Source organism: Alexandromys fortis, unplaced genomic scaffold (assembly GCF_014885135.2).
Source record: "Alexandromys fortis isolate MF-2015 unplaced genomic scaffold, M_Fortis_MF-2015_v1.1 scaffold_216, whole genome shotgun sequence".
Lineage (NCBI taxonomy): Eukaryota > Metazoa > Chordata > Mammalia > Rodentia > Cricetidae > Alexandromys > Alexandromys fortis.
In genome coordinates, this window is record NW_026068089.1 from 49,273 (window position 1) to 71,232 (window position 21,960).

General features: G+C 44.9%; 1 protein-coding gene and 1 long non-coding RNA gene across 3 annotated transcripts; one reads left to right on the forward strand and one right to left on the reverse strand.

The window, feature by feature from the left end:
- Positions 1 to 450: 450 nt before the first annotated feature.
- Positions 451 to 20,221, forward strand: Tmbim6 (transmembrane BAX inhibitor motif containing 6). 2 transcript variants are annotated; one of them, XM_050122410.1, is made up of 10 exons: positions 451 to 584; positions 11,312 to 11,391; positions 11,762 to 11,870; positions 13,893 to 14,013; positions 15,257 to 15,305; positions 15,390 to 15,487; positions 15,662 to 15,741; positions 16,457 to 16,557; positions 17,498 to 17,573; positions 18,585 to 20,221. In XM_050122410.1, the coding sequence occupies exons 2-10, from the start codon at positions 11,336 to 11,338 to the stop codon at positions 18,606 to 18,608; spliced, it is 714 nt and encodes a 237-aa protein (XP_049978367.1). In that variant the 5' UTR covers positions 451 to 584; positions 11,312 to 11,335; the 3' UTR covers positions 18,609 to 20,221. The 2 variants fall into 2 exon arrangements, with proteins under 2 accessions (XP_049978367.1, XP_049978366.1); XM_050122409.1 differs by having other exon boundaries at positions 464 to 584; positions 11,309 to 11,391.
- LOC126488751 (uncharacterized) lies at positions 8,708 to 11,300 on the reverse strand. Its single transcript, XR_007588790.1, has 2 exons — positions 10,461 to 11,300; positions 8,708 to 9,566 (listed from the first exon to the last, which is right to left on the reverse strand). It is a non-coding gene; the product is annotated as an uncharacterized lncRNA (long non-coding RNA).
- Positions 20,222 to 21,960: the final 1,739 nt, after the last annotated feature.

Genomic DNA, 21,960 nt, shown 5'->3' on the forward strand with positions numbered 1-21,960 from the left:
GGGGCTCCAGGACCACCACGTGGCCTTAGAGAGTGACCTCCAGGCTGGGGTCCTAGGGTTCTGGTGGGCTCCATTGTATTCACTGTTAAAGGTCCCAGGGAGGCAGTTTTTCTGGGCAGCCTCTGTTTTCTCTCTCTACTAGCCCACGAGAAGCCTAAAAGCAGCATCTCTGGACTTTTTAGCGCTGTGGTCGTTAGTGTCACGGGGGTCTCACTAGGCAGCGGCCTCAGGACTGACACACCCCACTTCACTGCCTCTCCCGATCGGGCGTCAGACAGACAAACAGCCTTCCTAGCTAGGAAAAAGAGGGCGGAGGCCTCTGGCCACCGAGCCGGTTGGTGGCCACAGCCTTGATTGACAGGGCATTAGCCGATGACGCTGACGTAACAGCTGCTGTTTATGAACGTACAGCCAACGGAAAGGCGGTAGTGCAACCAAGGACCAATAAGAACTTGCCTGGCCGGGATAGAGGCGGGGCTTCCCGGGGGGCGGGCGTGGGTAGAGCTCCAGAGCCACGGCGGGGAGACTCAGAGCACATCCGGTTTTAGCCGAGCTGGGGAGCTCCTGAGTCGCGGGCCGAGAAGGTACGTGCGAAGCTAGGAGTAGGCAGACCCGGGTGAGGGGTGCGAGGGAGCAAGACCGGGCTGCGTAAGAGCTTCCGTTTCCCGAGCGCCCAGTCCCTCGGAAGCAAGGCCGGCGTCGAGATCGCAACCAAGCCGGGAGGGACGCGGAGGAACTAGTGCCGCGCATGCGCGGCAGCGCCGGCGGGGGCGGGGCGGGTGGAGCGGGAGCGAGTCTGCGGGGTCTCCCGGGCGTTTGGGGGCCTGGCTTTGTGGCGAAGGCCTCGTAGGGACCTCGCTTGCGTCCCTTTCAATATCCACCGTCTTCCCCTCAGCCGAGTTCAGGGCTTGAATTCGAGACAGGTCCCCCCACTCCTGACTTTGAGGAAAACGAAAGGGAAAGCTGTTTTGTTTGTGTCACTCCCGCCCCACTCGGCGATCGCAGCGCCTTCTCGGGTTCGCTCAGCCTGGCCTGGCTGAACCGCCGGGGTCGGGGACTCCTGGGTAGGCAGACTGCCCTGTCACGGCGGGCCGGGTGATGTCACACTTCTCTGTGACACGCGAGATTCCTTAGTTACTTGGAAGCCAGCGGTAGAGGCTGGAGGTGAGAGGACCCGGGCTTGGCCTGGCTTCCCAGCTCGACGGAGCGGCCCCCTCTGATCTGCTAGATTACCTCTGGACAGGTGAGGCGGTGCTGATTGCTCCCACAGGTCCCGAACCAAAGTCTGCTCCGGAAGGGCGGCCATGGGCGGGATTTCCCTTGGACCCACTGCTGAACCTGTGATAAGTAGGCTTTGACGTTTCTTTTTCCTCCTTGTTTTTCTTTTTCTTTCTTTCTTAAACAACAAGAACAGGCTATCTCGTTGCCAGACCAGGTTGCATTTCCTGTCCAATCAGGCTTCTGTTGACCAAACCACAACAAAACCACTTTGAACTTGAGACTCGAGTTACACAAACACTTGTGAATGTGTAACAGTTTAGAAGAGCTGACTGCCTGAAACACAGACAAGGAACTCAAGGTTAAAGGTTAATGGCAGAATTTCTAGTTACTTATTGATATTTGTGAACAATTTATCTTGGGGCTGTGTGGGTAGTTTAAGAGATATGATTTAAGAAAGATTCCCCCCCCCCCAAAAAAAAAAAAAAAGAAAGAAAGATTTCCCAGGCTTGCATAATCCCGTTTTCAGGGCTTCTGCAAACACTTAAAGTCTGTAATGGTTGCATTTATTTTTTTCGGTGTTTCTTCATTGTCTAGAATTGTTTCTGGTCTAACCTGGAGAATAAGTTGACATTTAGAGCCCCTTCGGTTTTTCTCCAGTAGAGAGAGGCTTGAGCCCTTGAGAAATGCAGTTCATTATTCATGTGGAAATACGGTTTCACAACCTTCTTCTCTCCGTTCATCTGAATGAAGCCTTGCTTTCCCAATGACTAGGAAAAGGAAAAATTGAATGTTTAGCATTTCCAGTTTTCCTCCTCGTTACAGATACATCTACTGTGGGTGTCAGGAGACCTGAGGCTTTCTGATGTTGGTCAAGTCAATACTAATGTCGGTTTGGTGCCTTACCAAAAAAAAAAAAAAAATACACACTTATTTATTTATTTTTGAGACAGGGTTTGTCTATGTAGCCTAGGATGTCCTAGAACTTGCTGTGTGGACCATACTGGCCTCAAACCCAGAGACCTGCCTGCCTCTGCCTCCTGAGTGCTGCTGGGATTAAAGGCATGAGCCACCATCACCTAGCATACATATTTTTCTAATTGAGAGTCGGTAGAAGTGGTATTAATCATATGTGTGTTACAATTGAAGAGGAGGTTGAATTAAGTGAGATTGTCTTCTAGAGGTTATGTGGTAGAGAGGGTAGGATCTGTAACACTAGATCTGGTTCTCTCTAAACAACTTTAATGTGAGGCTGTTTCCTTTTTTCATGGACTAATTGTGAGGATAATAGGGGTTGTTCTTAAGTGTATACAATTTAACAACTAAAGTAACACGTCAAACACTCTCACATATTTAATTAAATATTAGATTGTAAACTACATGTCAGTCCGCCCGCCCTTGTTAATTCAACCATCTTGGAGTCTGTTCCTGCACATTAGAAGGAATCAAATTGATACTTATTATCATTGGAGATAATGTACTGACTTGAAGAGTTTCATTTTATTTCATAAACTACCCATGGGTATTAATCTCCTTTGGGGAAACCACTCACAATGTTCTCACTTCTAAGATTTTCTTTGCTCCTTTGACTTGGCTATATGATCTGGTACAAATGTCTTCTTTTTCATCCAGTTTTGTTCCCCTAAAGTTTCTAACCAAATTTCAAGATAGCACAGATTCCCCAAAAACGGTATTCAAGACCAGAGAGAGGCTGTAGAGATTGGATTGCATTTGAGTAGGTTCCGCTCTGAGTGGCTAGCTAAGGAATGTTGCAGTTGTAGGACTCTTATACTTGTTTTTTTTTAATAATTCATTTATTTTTATCTTATGTGCATTGGTGTTGTTCCTGCATGTATGCTTGTGTGAAGGTGTCAGATCTTGGAGTTAATGGCAGTTGTGATCTGCCATTGGGTGCTAGGAATTGAGTCTGGGTCCTCTGGGACAACAGCCACTGAACCATCTCCCCAGCCCCTATGCTTTTTCTTTTTGGGGAGATAAACAAGGTATTAGTGGGGGAGAGACTACTGGTTTCTAATGGAAGATGACGCGTTTAGGACGTTGAAACTTCTTAGGTTTCACTTCTGGCAAAGAGGTATGGCTTTAGAAAGGGAGATTCAATCATTTCAGATTTGGTTACAAAAAAAGAAATTTGAGCCAAGTGTAGTAGTGTACAGGTTTAATCCCCGACATCAGGAGGCGGAGGCAGCCAGATCTCTGTGAGTTCAAGGCTAGCTTGGTCTACATAGCATTTCAGAATGACCAGGGATACTTAGACCCTGTCTGAAAAGAATTGACAGTGGAAGGCATTCCTTTAGAAGGCTGAGCCAGCCCTCTCTAGAGGTAAGTGCTGTGCTAGCTTAGCCCAGGGATTTGGGGGCAAGTTAAGAGAGCTGTGGAGCTTCCGGTCTCCTTATGCTCCTTATGATGTCGGCCCAGCCCTCACTTGAAACTGAGCTGACCAGCAAGCTCCTAGAGTAGCACAAGTATCCAGCTAACAATGAAGTTGACTTGAACAAACTCTGCCATGGCGGCCTATCAGTAGGCTCTTGAAGCACCTTGTGGCCCTCTGGGCAGGAGGTGCAGTGAGTGTTAGAGGGAAGGTACGCTGGCTTTATCGGGATCCTTCTTAGTCGTCTTCCTTACCTGTTTACCTTCACTTTCTCCATAGAGAAATGTTAAGCCTTCGTGATGCAGTTGCTCAGAGTTACGGTTGTTGGTTTTTGTTTTTTTGTTTGTTTGTTTTGGGTTTTCGAGACAGGGTTTTTCTGTTGACAGGCTGGCCTTGAACTCAGAAAGATCTGCCTGTTTCAGCCTCCCTAGATTAATGGCATGCACCACCACTGCCTTGTAAGTTAGGTATTTTTTAAACAATTTACATGATCTATGTAAATCAGACTTAAATAGAAGTCTAAAACCAGACTTTTTGGTGAACATGCAGTGAGCTGCACTGTCCTACTTACAGTCAACCCCATGAAGTAAAGAGTGTTGTAGTTCCTGGTTGGGAAATGGTGAGACTGAAGCAGAGCGAAGTCTAGTGCCAGAAGCTTGCTGTGGTTTTGTGGGATGCTACGGCTTGCTTAGAGCTACACCTGCAGATACGAAGGCTGAAAACTCACCGTATCAGAAGAGTCAGTCTTGCCCCACCCTTTAAATTTCATCTACTGGGAGCTGGAGAGATGGTTCATGCATTAAAAGCACTGGCTGTTCTTTAGAAGATCTGGTTTCAATTCCCAGCACCTACTTGGCCCCTCACAACTGTCTGTAACTCCAGTTCTAGGGGATCTGATAGCCTCACACCAATTCACATAAATAAATTTTTAAAAAGTTACATTTACTGTGGGGATGGGGGGGAGTGTATAGAGGTCAGAGTACAGCATTCAGGGGTTGATTCTCTCTTACATGTGGATCCAGGGGGTCAAACTCAGTTTGTCTGGTGTGGCAGTAAGCACATTTAATCAGTCATCAGCCCTGGGTTCTTGTTTTTCCTTTACTTACTTACCAATTTGGTCCCCTGTGGAGGGACAGGGAGAGCAATCAAGATAGTTGAAGGTTTACAGGATAGCTAGTTTATAGGAGGGTAAAACAGAGTAGTTCAGTATCTAGTGTCTAATGTGTATCTAAATAGCTTTGGTGCCGGGCGGTGGTGGCACCTGGGAGGCAGAGGCAGGCGGATCTCTGTGAGTTCGAGACCAGCCTGGTCTACAAGAGCTAGTTCCAGGACAGGCTCCAAAACCACAGAGAAACCTGTCTCAAAAAAGCAATAAATAAATAAATAAATAAATAAATAAATAAATAAATAAATAAATAGCGTTTGTCGTTCATGTTAGATTGTGTACCTTGAGGCAGCTCCTGTAGTTTTCAGCTGTGATACTTTCTGTCTGGAATAGATTTAGAGGCTTCTGCATATTTATTTCGTTTGTACTGATTTACTATATGTATTGAAATAAAAATTACAGGTTTTTTTTTCAGTGATGGGTAGGACCTTTTACATGTTATGAAAACATTCTATCACTGAGCTGTTCCCAGTGCTTGTTGGTTTTGTGTGTATGCGTGCACGTTTTGAAGGCATGACCACTATTAGATAATAACCTTTTGTTTTAGGACGAGAATAAGAAGGGTCCCTGGAACGGAAACGGGATTTAATAAGACAGGCTAGACTTTATCCTGCCAAGCTAAAGGTGGTCATGGTGAAACTATGCAGTAAATTTGGGAGTTTTTGTTGTGCATGTGTGTGCTTGTGTGTGTTTGTATGAGTCCTGATCAACTCAGCAAGTGCTTTGTCACGGAACTGTGAAAGGGGCGCTGCCGCACTCCCGCCCTGTTTCTCCTTCCTTCTGTGCTGGGCTGAGTTGTGTTCTCTCAGCTCCTGCTTTTTGTTTTGTAACTTGGGATGGCTCTAGCGGAGGAAGCTACCCCTGTCACTTCAACCAAACTAGCAATATGTGCATAACAAATTTTGATAGGTTCTGTTAATATTTGGAGTTCCGTTAATATTTGGAGTTCCTGCTGCCTTAAAGGTAGGCCATAAAATGAGGTGCAGAGTCAAAGGATTTTGGTTGTAACTAAAACATGAGCATTTTTTTTCTTTTATACATGCAGTCTGAGCAGATTCCCCAATGCCCCGGAAGGCACTGCCATTTAATATTGTGTGAATAATCCCTCAACTGTTTCACAGTTGAGTGTTTCTATTACTAGGAATCTGTTTCTAAGTTTCTGTATGAACTAGAGTTTATGATGAGATAGACCAAATGATTTTCTCTTTAAGATTATGCTTCATTAGGTAAATTTATCCTGAGAAGTCTTGAGATTACAGAGGTGTGCCATCATGCCTGATTTGTTGACTTTTGTAATAGTCTGTTATGTGTCAGATATATCACAGTGAATTTTGGAGCAATTTGGACCCCCCATATACACTGGAATGATGCTTATTTTTGTAGTGTCTGAGATTGACTTCACTTGTGCTAGGCAAGTGTTCTAATACTGAACTATATCTCCAGTCCAATATTTCTTTTTTCCCCATGGCAAAAAAAAACATAAAGCACTGCATCTTTAAAAACAAAAATCCAAGACCATGATGGGAATACCCACTGAAACAGCTTACCTTGAACTAATGGGAGCTCAGCGACTCCAGCATGACAACGGGGGAACTGGCATAGGACCAGACTAGGCCCTCTGAATGTGGGTGACAGTTGCTTGGCTGGGGCAGACTGTGGGCCACTGGCAGTGAGACTAGGATTTATCCCTACTGCTTGTACTGGCTTTTTGGAACCCATTCTCTTTATAGGGATACCTTGCTCAGTCTAAATATGGGGGGGGGGTGTTGGTCCTGCCTCAAAGCAATGTGCTAGACTTTGTTGACTTCCCATGGGAAGCCTTACCCTCTCTCAGAAGTGGATGGTGGGTGGGGTGTGATGGTAGCTGGAGGAGGGGAGGAAGTGGGAACTGGGATTGGTATGTAAAATGAGAAAAGATTTTTTTTTTAATTAAAAAAATTCTAACACATTGCTCAATGCAGAGGAGGTCTGGTGCTGTATAAAACATCCAATTTTTTTTTTTTTTAATGTATATGTCAGGGCTAGGCACAGTGGCACACACCTTTAATGCTAGCACTTGGGAGTCAAAAGCAGGTGGATTTCTTTGGTGAATTTCAGGCCAGTCAGGGCTGCATAGTGAGACCCTGTCTCAAAAAGAAAAAGGGAGAAAAAAGAACCTTGGGGGAGCACTTTATCTCTATTTCTACTCCCATTCTCCCCAATTTGTACAACTCTAGAGCAGAGCTACATTTCCTTCCATCCAAGACCTGCTTCCCCTTACATTTTACCTTTTCCAAAAGGAAATATGGCATATACTTTAAGTATATACATTACTACTTTTTAAAAAGAAAAGTTGGACATTCGTATTACTTTGTGTCTGTGTGTGATGTGTGTGACCATGGTGTGTCACAGCATGACACAGCATTGTGTGGAGCCAGAGGACAGCGCTGAGAACGCGAGTCAGCGCCGTTTTCACTGGGAATGGATCTGCTTTAGTATCAGCCATCTCGTGGACCCCTCTTACTAACAGTACAAAAATTGCTTTAATTAGCATATTTCACTTAAAGTTTGAAATAGACTGGGCGTGGTGGCACAGGCTTTTAATCCTAGCACTCCACTAGGAGAGGCAGGCAGATCTCTGAGTTCAAGGCCAGCCTGATCTAGAGTGAGTCCAGGGCTGCACAGGGAAACCCTCGCCCCCCCCCCCTTTTTTTTAATTGAAATAGGTAGTGAAATAAACAAACAGATATATATGGAAGTTTTAACTGATGTAACACATGCAATCCCAGTATTTGGGATACAAGGATTGAAGGTTTCACTTGCATAGTGAGACTGTATTTCACAACAGTGTATATTTTAGTGTTTTAAACTGGAAGTTACTTATAAGTCAAGGAAAAACTAAGTATTTGATATCCTCATTCTTGCTTTTTGGGTTTTTTGTTGTTGTTATTGTTGTTTTTTCGAGACAGGGTTTCTCTGTAGCTTTGGTGCCTGTCCCGTAACTAGCTCTTGTAGACCAGGCTGGCCTTGAACTCCTCATTCTTACACAAACTGTCTTAACTTTTCTTCATAAGACTAAGTGTTTTACATGCAAATATGTCTATGCACCACATTTGTGCCTGGGCCCTCAGTTCAAAGGAGGGCGCAACATCCCCTGGAGCTGGAGTTACAGCTGTAAGCTGTCATGAGGGTGCTAGGATTGAACCTGGTCCTGTGAAAGAGCAGCCAGTGGTCTTAGCTGCTGAGCCCTCTCCAACCCCTATCTTTGTGTATCAACTGAAAGCTCCAGAAGGAGGCAGTCAGTACCTTCTGGAACATGTCAAGGAGCAAACTGGGAAAGAGTTCTGTCATTGTGCTCTCACAGTTTTTCCTCAGAGGGTCTGGTTACATGAGTATTGCCCCTTTCTGACTAGCAACCCCCTGGGTATTTAAGGCCCCCTCTCCCTATTGCTGATTGAAATTGGAAGCAAGAGGTAGTATAGCTTCTACCGTGAGTGCTGAGAAACCTGGCTGTGGAGGTTGCAAGTGCTCTCTGGGGACATCATTAGGAGTGTTAATGGACGCCTTAAAGACACTTTCCAGTTGCTGGATGGTACCGTCCTGTAAGTGTGCTCTCTGGAGAATGCATCATCATGGTTGTGGAAGACTGTTTGGCCTTGCAACAGCCTGCAATAGTTGCACCATCTAGACCAAGCGGGCGCAGAAACCAGTGACTGGAGAGGAGAGCAGCAGTTCCGGTAGGGTCTGCACTTCTCATCAGATCTGTGCTCAAACTGAACTGACAAGAGTCAGGGTAAGTAGGGGTGAGGAAGGAGGCGGCCTGAGAAGGCCAGCCTATACCCAAACTGCATCTTTGTGACTTTAGGATTGTAACTTTGATTGCAGGCTAATGGTTGTTTGCCCACCCCCTTTAGTAGATTGGGAATAGAGTGGGCATTGTGTGTTTAGTAAGACTGGTGTGTGTGTGTGTGTGTGTGTGTGTGTGTGTGTGTGTGTGTGTGTGTATTTAGGAAAGCTGACCGCTCTTGATCAGATCTTAGTTCTTAGACTAGATTGTGTTTATTTGGGATTGCACGTGAGATAGAAGAAACTGGATATGGTTTGGTTTCCTTGGGTTTTGTGTTTGCTTTAAATTTCTGTGGCGGGAGGAGTTGCACTGCCCGCATATTAGGCTCGTGAGGGTCACAGTGGAAAGGGGGTGGTACATGTCCTGCTTTGGTTCCAAAATGCTGTCTGACATTTTGGAACTGTTGGGAAAATCTGAATAAGGTCTGTATCATAAAATCCACTCTTTTTGATGAGTGTTTTCCAGATAAACACACTTAAGTATTAGAGCGTTGTCTACACAGTTTAAAAAAAAGGTTTTAAATCTTTATATTAAATATTGTTATATGTGGAGGAGGGAAAAGGCAGATACTAATATTTAAGAAATCTAAGAGGAGAATATCAAGTGGGTTGGTGAGACGGCTCAGTGGGTAATATGCTTCCCATGAAAACGTTAAGGCCCCGAACCTCAGAACCCACGTAAAAGCCAGGCCCACTGGCTCCCATATTTGATCCCAGTGCCCTACAGGGAGATAGGAGGCAGAAACAATAGAATCCCTAGCAGCTCACAAGCCAGCTAGCCTGACACGCACAGTAATGAATAACTATTGACTGTCTCAAGTGGAAGGTGAGGACCAAGACCCAAGCACATCCTCTGACCTCAGCATGCATGCTGTGGCAAGCACATATCCACAATTGAGAGAGCACACATACACGTATACATTCAGATTTTGAAAAGAATATAGAAGGCCAGGTGGTGGTGGCGCACACCTTTAATCCCAGCACTCGGGAGGCAGAGGCAGGTGGATCTCTGAGAGTTTGAGGCCAGCCTGGTCTACAGAATGAGTTCCAGGACAGGCTCCAAAGCTACTGAGAAACCCTGTCTTGGAACAAAGAAAAAAAATACAGAGGGAATATTTATACGATTACAGTCTTTATATAGGAAGGCTTCCGTGGGAGCCTAAGCATGGTGGCACATGCCTTTAATCCCAGCACTTGGGAGGCAGAGACAGGCGGATCTCTTAAATTCGAGGCCAGCTAGCCTGGTTTGTATAATGAGATCCGGTCTAGTCAGAGCCTCTAGTAAGTCCAAATCTTAGAAAAATGATTCGGAGGGAGCTGGAGAGGTGACTCAGCAATTAAAAGCACTTAAGAGCAGCTCTTAAAGAGGATCTGTTTGGTTCCCAGCACCCATATCAGGTGACTCACAATTTCCTACAACTACAGTTCCAGGTAATCAGATCTCCTCTTGTGGCCTCCTTGGGCTACATGCATGTGATGCTCAGATGTACATGCACACACACACACACACCCATAAAGTAAAGCAGTAACAGTTTTAAAGTTCTAATAGTATAAAAAACAAAATTCTTGTGTACTTTATGTTCATGGAGATAAATTTTTAAAATTGTGACTTTCCATTGAGTTTTTCATCTGTGTTACTGTAAATTGCTCTAGAACAAGGATTGACTCCATTCCTGGGTGGTGCCACACTTTCTCCCTAGCAGATTGCTGTGGAAAGGAATAAATAAATGGCTTTTTTTTTTAATCTTTGAGGTAGTTTTTTCTTTCTTTTGATTTTTTGAGACAGGCTTTCTCTTAGCTTTGGAGCCTGTCCTGGAACTAGCTCTTGTAGACCAGGCTGGCCTCAAACTCACAGAGATCCACCTGCCTCTGCCACCTGAGTGCTGAGAATAAAGACATGCCGCCACCACCACCCGGCTGAGGTACTTTTTATGAGAGAATTGATTAGTAACTTGAAGCAGTGACATAATTGTTCCAAGGTAGATGAAGCCCTTGCTATGCAAACCTTGAGTTCAACCCCAGTGCTGAGGACCATCTGTGGAAGGTGAGAACTAACTCCTCCACATAACAGTTGTCTTATCCACACGTTCAATACAGACAAACAAAACTCGATGAGTTCTTTGAATTCTTCTGTAAACTATCTTTTGGTAGGGGAGGGGTGTTCAAAGTAGGGTTTCTCTGTAGCTTTGGAACTTGTTCTGTAAACCAGGTGGCCTCAAACTCATAGGCCTGCCTCTGCCTCCCAAGTGCTGGAATTATAAAGGCGTGCACCGCCATTGCCCAGTGTAAACTATCTTTTCAAAGATAAATCTGCCCTTTAAAAATTGTAAGTACTGCCAGGCAGTGGTAGCGCACACCTTTAATCCCAGCACTCAGACAGAGGCAGGCGGATCTCTGTGAGTTCAAGACCAGCCTGGTCTAAAAGAGCTAGTTCCAGGACAGGCTCCAAAGCTACAGAGAAACCCTGTCTCAAAAAAACCAAAATAAATAAATAAAATAAAAAATTGTAAGTATTCTTTAAAATAATTGAAATCAAATGATAGTAGTTTTGGAGAGAAGAGGAGATGGTTTTATGTCTTTTGTCTTTTTTAAAGGAGTTGATGGGGACTTTCAATTTTCCAAAGCTTGTATACTGCCCCCCCTTTTTTTTAAATATACCTGTGCTCTTAAGTGTCCCGGTGTCTATAAAATAATCTTTTCTTACTTCTTAGCAGGTGTGCTGAGCAGACTTCGGAACCATGAACATATTTGATCGGAAGATCAACTTTGATGCCCTTTTAAAATTTTCCCATATGTAAGTGATCCAACCTTGACCATTGTCCTTTGCTGCATTTCTTGTCACACCTAGTTTCTTTTCTTAGTTGGATAACTTTTATAGGTGACAGTAAACAGATTGGCTAGATTGTGAAGCCTAGCAGAAGCAGCCAAATCAGGGCTACTGTGTAGTCACCGCGACCCATCTGTTCCAGTTGGGCAATGATTGCGCATGTTTGGGATTTGGGTTCTTCTCTAGCAGGTTCTCTTAACCCATTTTCCAAACATTCTTTTTTATTATAGTATGTTCTTCCCAAAGTATCTCAGACTGTTCATAACTTTTTACAGAGAAATGATTTGTAGCTTAGAGATACGTCCAGACATGATGTGCTGTGAACACTCTTTTCTAGAACTCCCTCGACACAGCAGCACCTAAAGAAGGTCTATGCCAGCTTTGCACTCTGTATGTTTGTGGCGGCGGCAGGGGCCTATGTCCATGTGGTCACACATTTCATTCAGGTAAGAACACGTTTCTCTGGGGTCAGTGGCACAGACTCCATTAGGAAGAAAACACTTAACAGGGTAACCTATTTCTGTGCGCTTTCTAATATTCTCATCAGTAGTTTGATATCAGAACTCAGCCAGACATCATTAAACCATTAGCGTTTTCTGGCAGCTGTTCCTCTCTTGGAAACTGAACACAGGAATCTCTTCTGCTGGGTACATGGCCCTAAAGGTATTCAGCTGATGCTGTCTGACATACAAGACCCCGTCCTCAAACGTGAGCCAGGTGCTGGCACTCATGGCATGGTGCCTGTCCCACCTTTTCTTCTTTGTTGCCTCATTGACTGTGGAATGCTTAGAGCAAAATACCAGTTATATAATTAATTGTCAGATTAGGCAGGGTTGGGATGTGTACAGATTTGACCCATTTCATTATGTTCATGCCTGGGAGAAGCCCCCAGCAACTTATTGGTCTTGGGAGGAAAGTTTGGGTTTGACTGACAGAAGTAGAAGGTTCATTTTTTATTTTTATTTAAAGAATAACCAAAAAGTTTGAAGTTTCCCTAGTCGCCAAACTCCAGAGTGGCTGTTTTTAACATAAACATAGAGGTGTATTTGTGTTGACATTTGCCACTGTGATTAACTGTCCTTTTGTTCAGGCCTCTCCTCCCAAGAGTTGTATGAAAAATTTGCTTTTGGCACTCAGAAGGGCAAGACTGATCTTTGAGTTCAAAGCAGGTTCTGGGTCTTTTTTTCTGGTTTTGTGTTATTTTTGCATTTTTGTTGTTTGTTTGAAATAATGTAAAATGCACTTAGTTCTTAATGCAAACTGACCTTTTGCATTTGGGGATTCAACTACTCAACAATCACTGTTTAGTACTTTTTGTAAGCATGTAAATAATGGAAACTTAGATTCATCTTTTACGACATGCTTGCCCCATGGAAGTTAGGATCCTGCTTCACTGACGTGTTACTTCCTCAGGCCCAATGCCACCTTTGTGCTTTTTTGTGTGCCAGGGATTGAACCCAGATTCATACATGCTTCTTACCACTGAGCCTGGTTTATACTTTTAGCTAGGCTTTTACGTAGATCTGGCTGGACGTTCTGCCTGTGCTGCATTGCAGTTAAAGGCATACACCATTGCAGCCTACCCTGTTCTGTGTTTTTGTTCCTGATTTTGTCAAAAACGGCATGGTGCTTAAGTACTGTCTTAATACGGTGGTTGATTTACTTTAGAGAGAAAATGTGCTTGTCTTAGCGGCTCTGTGAGTCAACAGTGTGTGTCAGATAAGTGCCTTAAAAAGCAGCACATAAAGTAAGGTTGTGTGTTCTTCATTTTGTGAAAATGTGACCAGAGAGGTGCAGAAACCTCTCTATGTCCCCCTAGGAACACTCAGTAATTCCGCATCCAGTTCATAACTGTGTAACCTTTTAACTGCTCTCAGTGGTAAGAATGGAACTGTACCTTTCTTTAACGACAGGAACTTCAGTGCCCGTGTTTAGCCTCAGTAATTTCCTCCTAACACTTATTTTTATTAGAAAAGTAATGTTACTGTAGGAAATTCAAAAATAGCTGAGTGATTTTAAACCTCTAGAAGCCAGATAACATTGTGTGTGTGTGTACTGCCAGCACGGCAACAGAGGTGGCAGGATCCGAGTACAAGCCTCTATAAACACCCATCCCCCAGCCTTCACAGCCCGGTGAGCCTGGGTGTGCCACAGTGCACATGTTGCTTTATTTAACCACTTGGGTCCTAGGGACCAAATAACTTAGGTCAACTGGTATTTTTTTGTTTGGTTTGTTTGTTTTCTCTGTCCTACAGATACAGTGTGCTTCTAGCACTTTTCTGTTTGCCTTAGTAGTTCTGTAATTGAAGCCCTCACCTCCAGGCCTCTGGTTTCTCTCCCCCCTTCTCTCTGAGAACATACTACCTTCTCCTCTGCCTCTGGATTAAAAAGCAAATGTTAGAAATTTCAGATGAGTATTTGAACCTAGTAAACATGAACTTTGAAGTGTTTGTGACTGGCTCTCACAGGCTGGCCTGCTCTCTGCCTTGGGCTCCCTGGGCTTGATGATCTGGCTGATGGCAACACCTCATAGTCATGAAACGGAGCAAAAAAGATTGGGACTTCTTGCTGGCTTTGCTTTCCTCACAGGTATGTGAAGAGGTTGTTGGGGACAGAAGAGGTTTTTTGTTCGTTTGTTTTTGTCTGTGTACAATTCTTTCAAAACAGTTCTTTTTGTAGAGTTTCCCTAAATTCTATGACACTGCTGTGATCTCTCTTTTCTGGTCTCCTTGATCTGTACCCACCAGTCAGTCACACACCCTTGAGCAGTTTTGTTTTGCTCTGTCCTCCTTCCTTGTTGCATATAGACTGTTCCTGTTTTGCATATAGAGTTAAGCACTATCTAACTAGTACTTGATAGCTAGCAACTATGACCTAAAATGGGTGTGGCTCGGATGAGGTCCGTGACTTTTTAAATGGTAGACATAAACTAAGAGTCTGGTTAAAAGTTCATTTCTTGCTGGGTGTGGATGTGCACACCTTTAATCCTAGCACTTGGGAGGCAGGCAGATGTCTGAATTTAAGGCCAGCCTGGTCTACAGAGGGAGTTCCAGGACAGCCAGGGCCACACAGAAACCCTGTCTCCAAAAAAAAAAAAAAAAAAGTTAATCTCTTTTAGAATTCTCATTGAAGAAAACAGATTGGAGCTATATAATAAAGTACTTTAAAATGCATGGGTTTCTTCTGTACAGTGTTAAGGAAATTTTAGAAAGGAAGAGATTTAGGATTTAAGACTTGGCTCAGGGAACACTAATTATTGGAGGTGTTGGGGGATTATCAGGGAGGAAATAGCCAGAGTAGAAAAAATGCTGGGTTGCTTGCCGGTCACCATGTGATTATCCCAGAAGACTGGTCTGACTGCTCTCACTGCAGGTCGCAGGTCACTCGCTGCCAGGCTCTGTTCTGTCCTCCCTGATGCACATTACAATCTCAAGGACACATGACATTTCTGCTTTTGTGTTGTTTTTCATTTTTATTCTTCCTTAAAACATCCATGGTTTTCTGCTAAGAGGACTGATATACCTTGAATTAACTCAGTTATATATTCTCTTGAAAATAAGGAAAGGGTTGAGTAAAAGAATTGCTTTGGTTTCTTTGTTTGTTTGTTTGTTTTTCTTTTTCGAGATGGTTTCTCTGTGGCTTTGGGGCTTGTCCTGGAACTAGCTTATAGACCAGGTTGGCCTCAAACTCACAGAGATCCACCTGCTACTGCCTCCCAAATGCTGGGATTAAAGGTGTGTGCCATTACTGCTCAGATTACTTTTTCTTTAAAATAAGAATGCATGCCTGTGATCAGAATCAATGGTAATTTGTTCTGGGGTTTGTTTTGTAGGAATTGGCCTGGGCCCTGCTTTGGAGCTGTGCATTGCTATCAATCCCAGGTAACTGTTTTACTGTGTTTGTGAATATGCCCTCTAAACAGACCGCATAGTTGGAGCTCTCCCTCATGGCCTTTTCTTTCACAGCATCCTCCCCACTGCCTTCATGGGCACGGCCATGATCTTCACCTGCTTCAGCTTGAGCGCGCTCTACGCCAGGCGCCGGAGTTACCTGTTTTTGGGAGGTATGGACTGGAAAGCAAGCCTGGGCTCTGCTCTGGTAGAGCTGTCAGTAGACCACCTTTTCTACCTTCATTTGGGGAGTCTTCATTTGGGGAGACAGTTAGAAATGACCTTAATGGGATCGTTTTTGCCCAGCTTTGGCTTTTCTCGTGACAAGGTTTGCCCTCTCTTGCTAGGCATCTTGATGTCAGCCATGAGCCTCATGTTCTTGTCCTCCCTGGGGAACCTTTTCTTTGGATCCATTTGGCTGTTCCAGGTGAGATTTTATACAGTTTCCAGGGGTCATTTGTTCCATTTTTCTCACCTAATTCTAAGTCAAAAGAGGTGACTCCTAGGCTTAGAGGGATGGCTCAGAGGTTAAGAGCACTGGCTGCTCTTTCAGAGGTCCTGAGTTCAATTCCCAGCAGCCACATGGTGGCTCACAACCGTCTGTAGTGGGATCTGGTGCCCTCCTCTGGCATTTAGGCTACACATAGGCAGAACATTGAATACATAATAAATAAATAAATCTTTAGAAAAGAAAAGGAGCCAGGCATGGTGGCACACACCTTAATTCCAAGACAGAGGCAGGCAGATCTGTTAGTTTGAGGCCAACCTGGTCTACAGAGAAAGTTCCAGGACAGGCTTCAAAGCTACACAGAGAAACCCTGTCTCCAAAAACCAAACAAATAAGGTGTCTTCTCTAGAACCCTCACTTTCTTTGGGCAGTGCTCTACAGACTTGAGGACCTTCAGACGACATGGCCTCCTGCCATGGTTAGACACTGCTGAGGAGAATTGACTTGCTCAGAGACTGTTTCTCTCAGTCCAGATTAGTGAGCTGGAGTGAAGACAGAATGTCTCGAGAAGTAATATGGACTTCACTGTCTTTTGAGTTAGCGTGTGATATGTTCTCAAAGGGTAAGAGGCAGGAAGTAGACTGTTCTTCCACTACTATATCTACCACATGTAACTGTCTCTTTCTTTTCTCAGGCAAACCTGTACATGGGGCTGTTGGTCATGTGTGGCTTTGTCCTTTTTGATACTCAGCTCATTATTGAGAAGGCTGAAAACGGAGACAAGGATTACATCTGGTGAGTGAGAACTGGTGCACATTGAAGGTTGACACAAGCTGTTCCATTCCACGGCTCGACATACAAATGAAAGTTTGTTCATTTTTTCTAAGAGGCAAGGTCTCAGGTAGCCAAGGCTGGCGTAACTGAGGATGACCTTGAACTTGTGATCCTTTACTTCCTGAGTGCTGGGATTATAGGCTAGCTAGCTGGGAATTAGATACAGGGTTCTAGCAGTGCTGGGCAAGCACTCCAGACAAGCTGTATCACTGGAGCCAAGCTTGGGACTCCAGCATGGCACAGCTTTAACATCTTCCACCTGCAGGCATCCAGGAGTAAAGGGGCTTTCTCTTTTACTCTGTTTTCAGTGGTAACAATGAGAGGATCTCCTCACCACTGGTCACTGGTACTTAGTAGTTCCAGGTTCCGACTTGGTCTCTGTTTAGTACAAAGCCTGGTCTCCTGGTCCTCGTGGATTTGTGTATTTGGAGGAGGCTGCTTGTTTGTCCTGGCCGACCAGAACCAAAATAACCACACAGAAACTGTATTAATTAAACCACTGCTTGACCCATTAGCTCTAGCTTCTTATTGGCTCTTACATAATAATTTAACCCGTTTCTATTCTGTGCATCACCACGAGGTTGTGACCTACCAGCAAAGTTTCTGCATATCTGTCTCCAGCGGCAGCTCCATGGCGTCTCTCTCTCCGCCTTCCTTCTGCCAGCATTCAGTCCAGTTTTCCCCGCCTACCTAAATTCTGCCCTATCAATAGGCCAAGGCAGTTTCTTTATTCACTAACCAATAAAACCAACACATAGACAGAAGGACCTCCCAAACCAGATTTGTTGAGTTGACTGTTTCTTGGGGGGTGGGTTTTGGAGGGAGTGACTCGCAGGTGGGCACTTGGGCTTCCTGGGGAAGGAAGTGGAAGTACTGTGAGTGACTAGTTCTTCTCTTTCAGGCACTGCGTTGACCTCTTCTTAGATTTTGTTACACTCTTCAGGAAGCTCATGCTGATCCTTGCTTTGAATGAGAAGGTTAGTGAGTCCACAGCCTGCACATGAGAGGGTGGCTCGTGCTCATGTCTGTGTGGATGTGAGACTTTGAAAAGTTGCTCATTCACTGTGTAGGGCAAAAATACGTGAAAGGCAGGCAGGTCCCTCAAGCAAGAGGGGAACCGAAGTCTATGCTATCGAAAAAAAGACCAAATGGAAACAATTTCCTTACATCTTAACTAATCCTGGAGATGAATTTTTTTTTTTTTTTTTTTTTTTTTTTGGTTTTTACGAGACAGGGTTTCTCTGTGGTTTTGGAGCCTGTCCTGGAACTAGCTCTTGTAGACCAGGCTGGTCTTGAACTCACAGAGATCTGCCTGCCTCTGCCTCCCAAGTGCTGGAATTAAAGGCGTGCGCAACCACAGCCCGGCCTGGAGATGAATTTGAAATGGCAGACAGCTGTGATGACTGCACTTAGGGAGAGTAAGGCTGCAGGGATCGCGAGGACTTAGAAAGGGGCTGGGGAAGACAATGTATACATGTACATTGCATGCATTGGGTCCCCTGGAACTGCAGTTACAGTTATCCCAAGAGACAGTTCTGAGCCACTGTGTAGGTTCTGGCAATCAAACCCAGGACCTCTGCAAGAGCAGCCAATGCTCTTAAAACTGCTGAGCTGTCTCTCCAGTCCCATCCATTTGTTAATCTTAATTTTTCCCCAAAAAAGAATCAGTCTAGTCTAGCAGCAGAGAAGCCATGAACCTATGAGCTTTCCTTTATAAGTCTGACTCAGGAGTACAAGTGAGTGTGTGCTGGGGGGGGAGGGGGGCAGTGACAGGGTAGGATTGTGGTTCTGTTTGGGCCTTATCGCAGTTGTTCCTCTCAGCTGCTTAACTCTGTTCCTTTTCTGTTTTGGACTTGCACCTAATAGAGAGGACTCAGCTCACACAGGTTTCTCATCCTTAATTGTCCGGATTCCCTCACACCCTTTGCCAGCACTCGCTCCTTTGGATTTGCATGTCAAGTACTTAGGTGGTTCTTCTTCATTTGTAGGACAAGAAGAAAGAAAAGAAGTGATTTGGGCCCCAGCCTCCCAGCTCGACTCCTCTCCCACCCTTCATTTCTCTGCACACATTACAGGTGTCGTGTTCTATGATAATGAAAAGCATCAGAAAAGCTTTTGTACTTTGTGGGTTTCTCTATTTTGAATTTTTTGATCAAAAAACTGATTAGTGAATATAGTTTGGAGTTTGGCTTCACATTCCTGAGGTTTCCACACTCCCTTTTCTGTCAACCTATCCATAGCTTATTGCTCTGCTCAGGCAGCCAGTGCACCAAGATGAGGAGCGAGGAGTAGATGTCTGCCTTCCTGCCACGCCTCCGCAGATGGACCCTCCTGGACTCTTGCTGGAGCCTCTTTGGCCCTTGTGTTTGGTTTTCACAGTCCAGTGAGACTGGGCAGTGTGTTTTCCTTGAGAAGGAGCTCACCTGTTCTGTCAGCCTGCCACCTCCTCTGCCTGAATTGGTCTGGCAAATGCCTTTCCACTTTGCCATGATGAGAATGTGGATTTGTGGGTGTTCCCTTTCCACCCCTTAGTGACCTGCTTTCCATCTGTGGGGTGGGAAAGGTGGCTGTTGTCAGGTACCTGTGAAGCACTCTGAGCATGTATGGCAAGGGAGAGGTCACAATTTTCAAGTATCCCTATTGGATTTTGTTGTTGTTGGTTTTTAAAATTATTACCTTTGTTACTGATTGGCTTCCACTAGGTGACTGTGGTTAAATCTTGGGGGAAGGATAGGAAAGAGGAATGATTGAGCCTCAGGGCTAATTGTACTAAATCTTTTCAGAAAAACCTCTGTAAGGACTACAGCAAGGGACAAGTCTCTACCAGCCGAGCACTTCCTTGCAGGGAGTCTTGACTGCTACTGAAGGTAGCACTCGTAGCACTCCTAACAGCTCTTCAGTGCATTTGTGTCTGTCTGCCTGGACACTGTCAGGGAGTCAGGCCAGAGATTTGAGGCAGTAGGTAATGTTCACCTACAGATGCACTTTAGTTAGTTTGCTTTGTTGACCTGTTTGAAGAAATTTGTTGGTCTAGGCAGAAGCCAGGTGACCAAACTATGGGCCACCAGTCTGCACAGAAGGGTTCCATCAGGAGCTGCCGTGGCCCTGGCTACTTGTGGTTTCTATTCAAAAGAACCCATTACCAGCAGGATGGCGCTTTTGACTTTCCCTGCTCATAGCAGTACAGTTGAACACAGTGGCTCCTGGTTTCTGCACCATGACACTGCTGCAGTGGTGTGCCCCAGAGTGGCTCAGCGCCACTGCCCTCTGCCCTGGCTTGGACATGAGCCACTCTCCAGAACAGTGATTCTCTGCAAGCCCTACGGAGCTGACGTAGTTCCACCTCTTGAAGCCAGACTCCACCTCTTGTGCTTTCTTGCTTGGGATAAAGGAATTTTTCTTTAGAAACAGTGCCAAGAATGATAAGATATAAACTACTTTTAAAGAAAATGCCTAACAGGTTTAATACAGGTGTCGTGTCATTTCCACTCTGTCCTAGTTCTTTGGTTTTCCAGCTCAGGCTGCGTTCTCTAACTCATACTGTGAAGACAAAGGTGTTTTTGATTAAAAAAATATATCTACATAGTCTTAATTTGTAAAAAATAAAGAAAATTCCTTAACCTTTCCTGTTGTCTAAGTGCGTTAAATCAAGGGCTTGCTGGTAGGGGGGTGGGGTACTGTTTGGGATATTGCTGGTGGGAGCTGGAAGTTAACTGTATGATCCTCATAGAGACAGAAACAAGGACCAAACTTAGGCCTCCCATTCTGGAAGCCCAGCATATGCCCAGCCTCCAGAGCCCTCTCCTCACCCTGGCCTTTGCTGGTGGTAGTAGCCAACACAGTGAAGCTGTGCACCAGCTTCTGGATCGGGAATGAAGATCACTTATCCTGCAAATACTCAGGTCACTCTCTGGCCAGGCCCTGTTCCAGGTGCATCAATGAATAAGTCCTTGTAAGTGTGCTTGTGAGATGGGCTCAGTCTGCTCTGCTCCCCTGGCTAGCCAAACTCTTAGATTGAGCTACACAGGAGGATTTTGTTGCTCTTACCCATCCAGGGTGCTTACAGTAGATCTGTTTGAACCCCATAAACCACCATCTGCATTAGTTACTTTGCTGTACTGTGATAAAACACCATGACCATGTCAGCATGGAGAAGGAAGGGTTATTTGCGCTTACAGTTACTGGAAATGGTGAAAATATTTTAACTGGCAAAGCCTACCTCCAGTAACATAACTCTCCTAACAAGGCCATGCCTCCCAAACAGTTCTACCCCTGAGGACCTGGGGAACATATCAGGCCACCATACACTGTCCCCTCTAAACAGCCACTTTTCTCAACTTGAGACAGTTCCTCTCGTACCTCCTCCCTGGAAGAAGGCTCATCCTAAGGACTTTAAAGCCTAGCTTTATTCTCATAGAGAAGGGAGGCACAGGCACACTGTATTTCAAAATAGGAGTCCCTGGAGCTGAAATTACAGACAGTTGTAACTGCTTGATGTGGGTTCTGGGGTTTGAACTAGAGTCCTCTGCAAGAACAGTACGTGCCCTTAACCTCAGCATCCTCCCCTGGCACAAGCACACCGGATTTGACTGCCGACAGATGCCAAGCACTGTGTGGAGACTTGTAAGTGTGCCTGTCCTGAGATGGTTTTATTTTAAACATTTCTTTCGTTTTCAACATTTTAAGTTTATTATTGGGGATGGGTTGTGTCATGTTTGGAGATCAGAGGGTCACTTTGTAGAGTGGGGTTCTCTTCACCTTTGTATGGGCTCCAGGGATTGTGTCTAGGTCTCCTTTACCCATTAAACCATCTCACTGACCCTGTTTTATTGTCTTAATAGCCAAAGAAGGTGATACATTTACTATATGGGCTCAGTTATTTCCAAGGTCACACCATCAGGTAGTAGTAACTTGTCTGCTCAGAAAGGAAAAAGGCAGTTGATGCCGGAGCCCCTAATGTCTTACCGTGTGCAGGAGAGTTCTGGAGCATTGCCATTCTTTGTGTCCTGAGCTGAATGTTGCCCTTCGGGTCAGAGGGAAGGTACATCAATCTCAGCAAAATCTCTTCACCTCAGATCTTTGCAACCAGTATAAACTGCAAGCACAAACACCCTTTTTATCTTCCCCGACTGAACTGAGCAGCACTAATGGTAAAAGGGAACTTCATCTGGGCAGAACCAGAGCGAGGAAGACGTGGACTGCAGCAGTGGATGCTTCTGCCCTGGAAGAGGAGCTTCCCTTTGTGGTTTGGATGTCATGGCCCCCATAACCTCAAGGAATGGCACTTTTAGGTGGCTTTGTTGGAGTGGGTATGGTCTTGGTGGAGAGAGTGTGTCACTGTGGTGACGTCTGTTGCCTACAAGA

Bases quoted from the DNA above. Each gene is read 5' to 3' on its own strand.
- Tmbim6 (XM_050122410.1), top strand. From the start codon at position 11,336: ATGAACATATTTGATCGGAAGATCAACTTTGATGCCCTTTTAAAATTT. The intron at 11,871-13,892 runs GTAAGAACACGT...TGGCTCTCACAG, and splicing joins TGGTCACACATTTCATTCAG to GCTGGCCTGCTCTCTGCCTT. The intron at 15,742-16,456 runs GTGAGATTTTAT...TTCTTTTCTCAG, and splicing joins GATCCATTTGGCTGTTCCAG to GCAAACCTGTACATGGGGCT.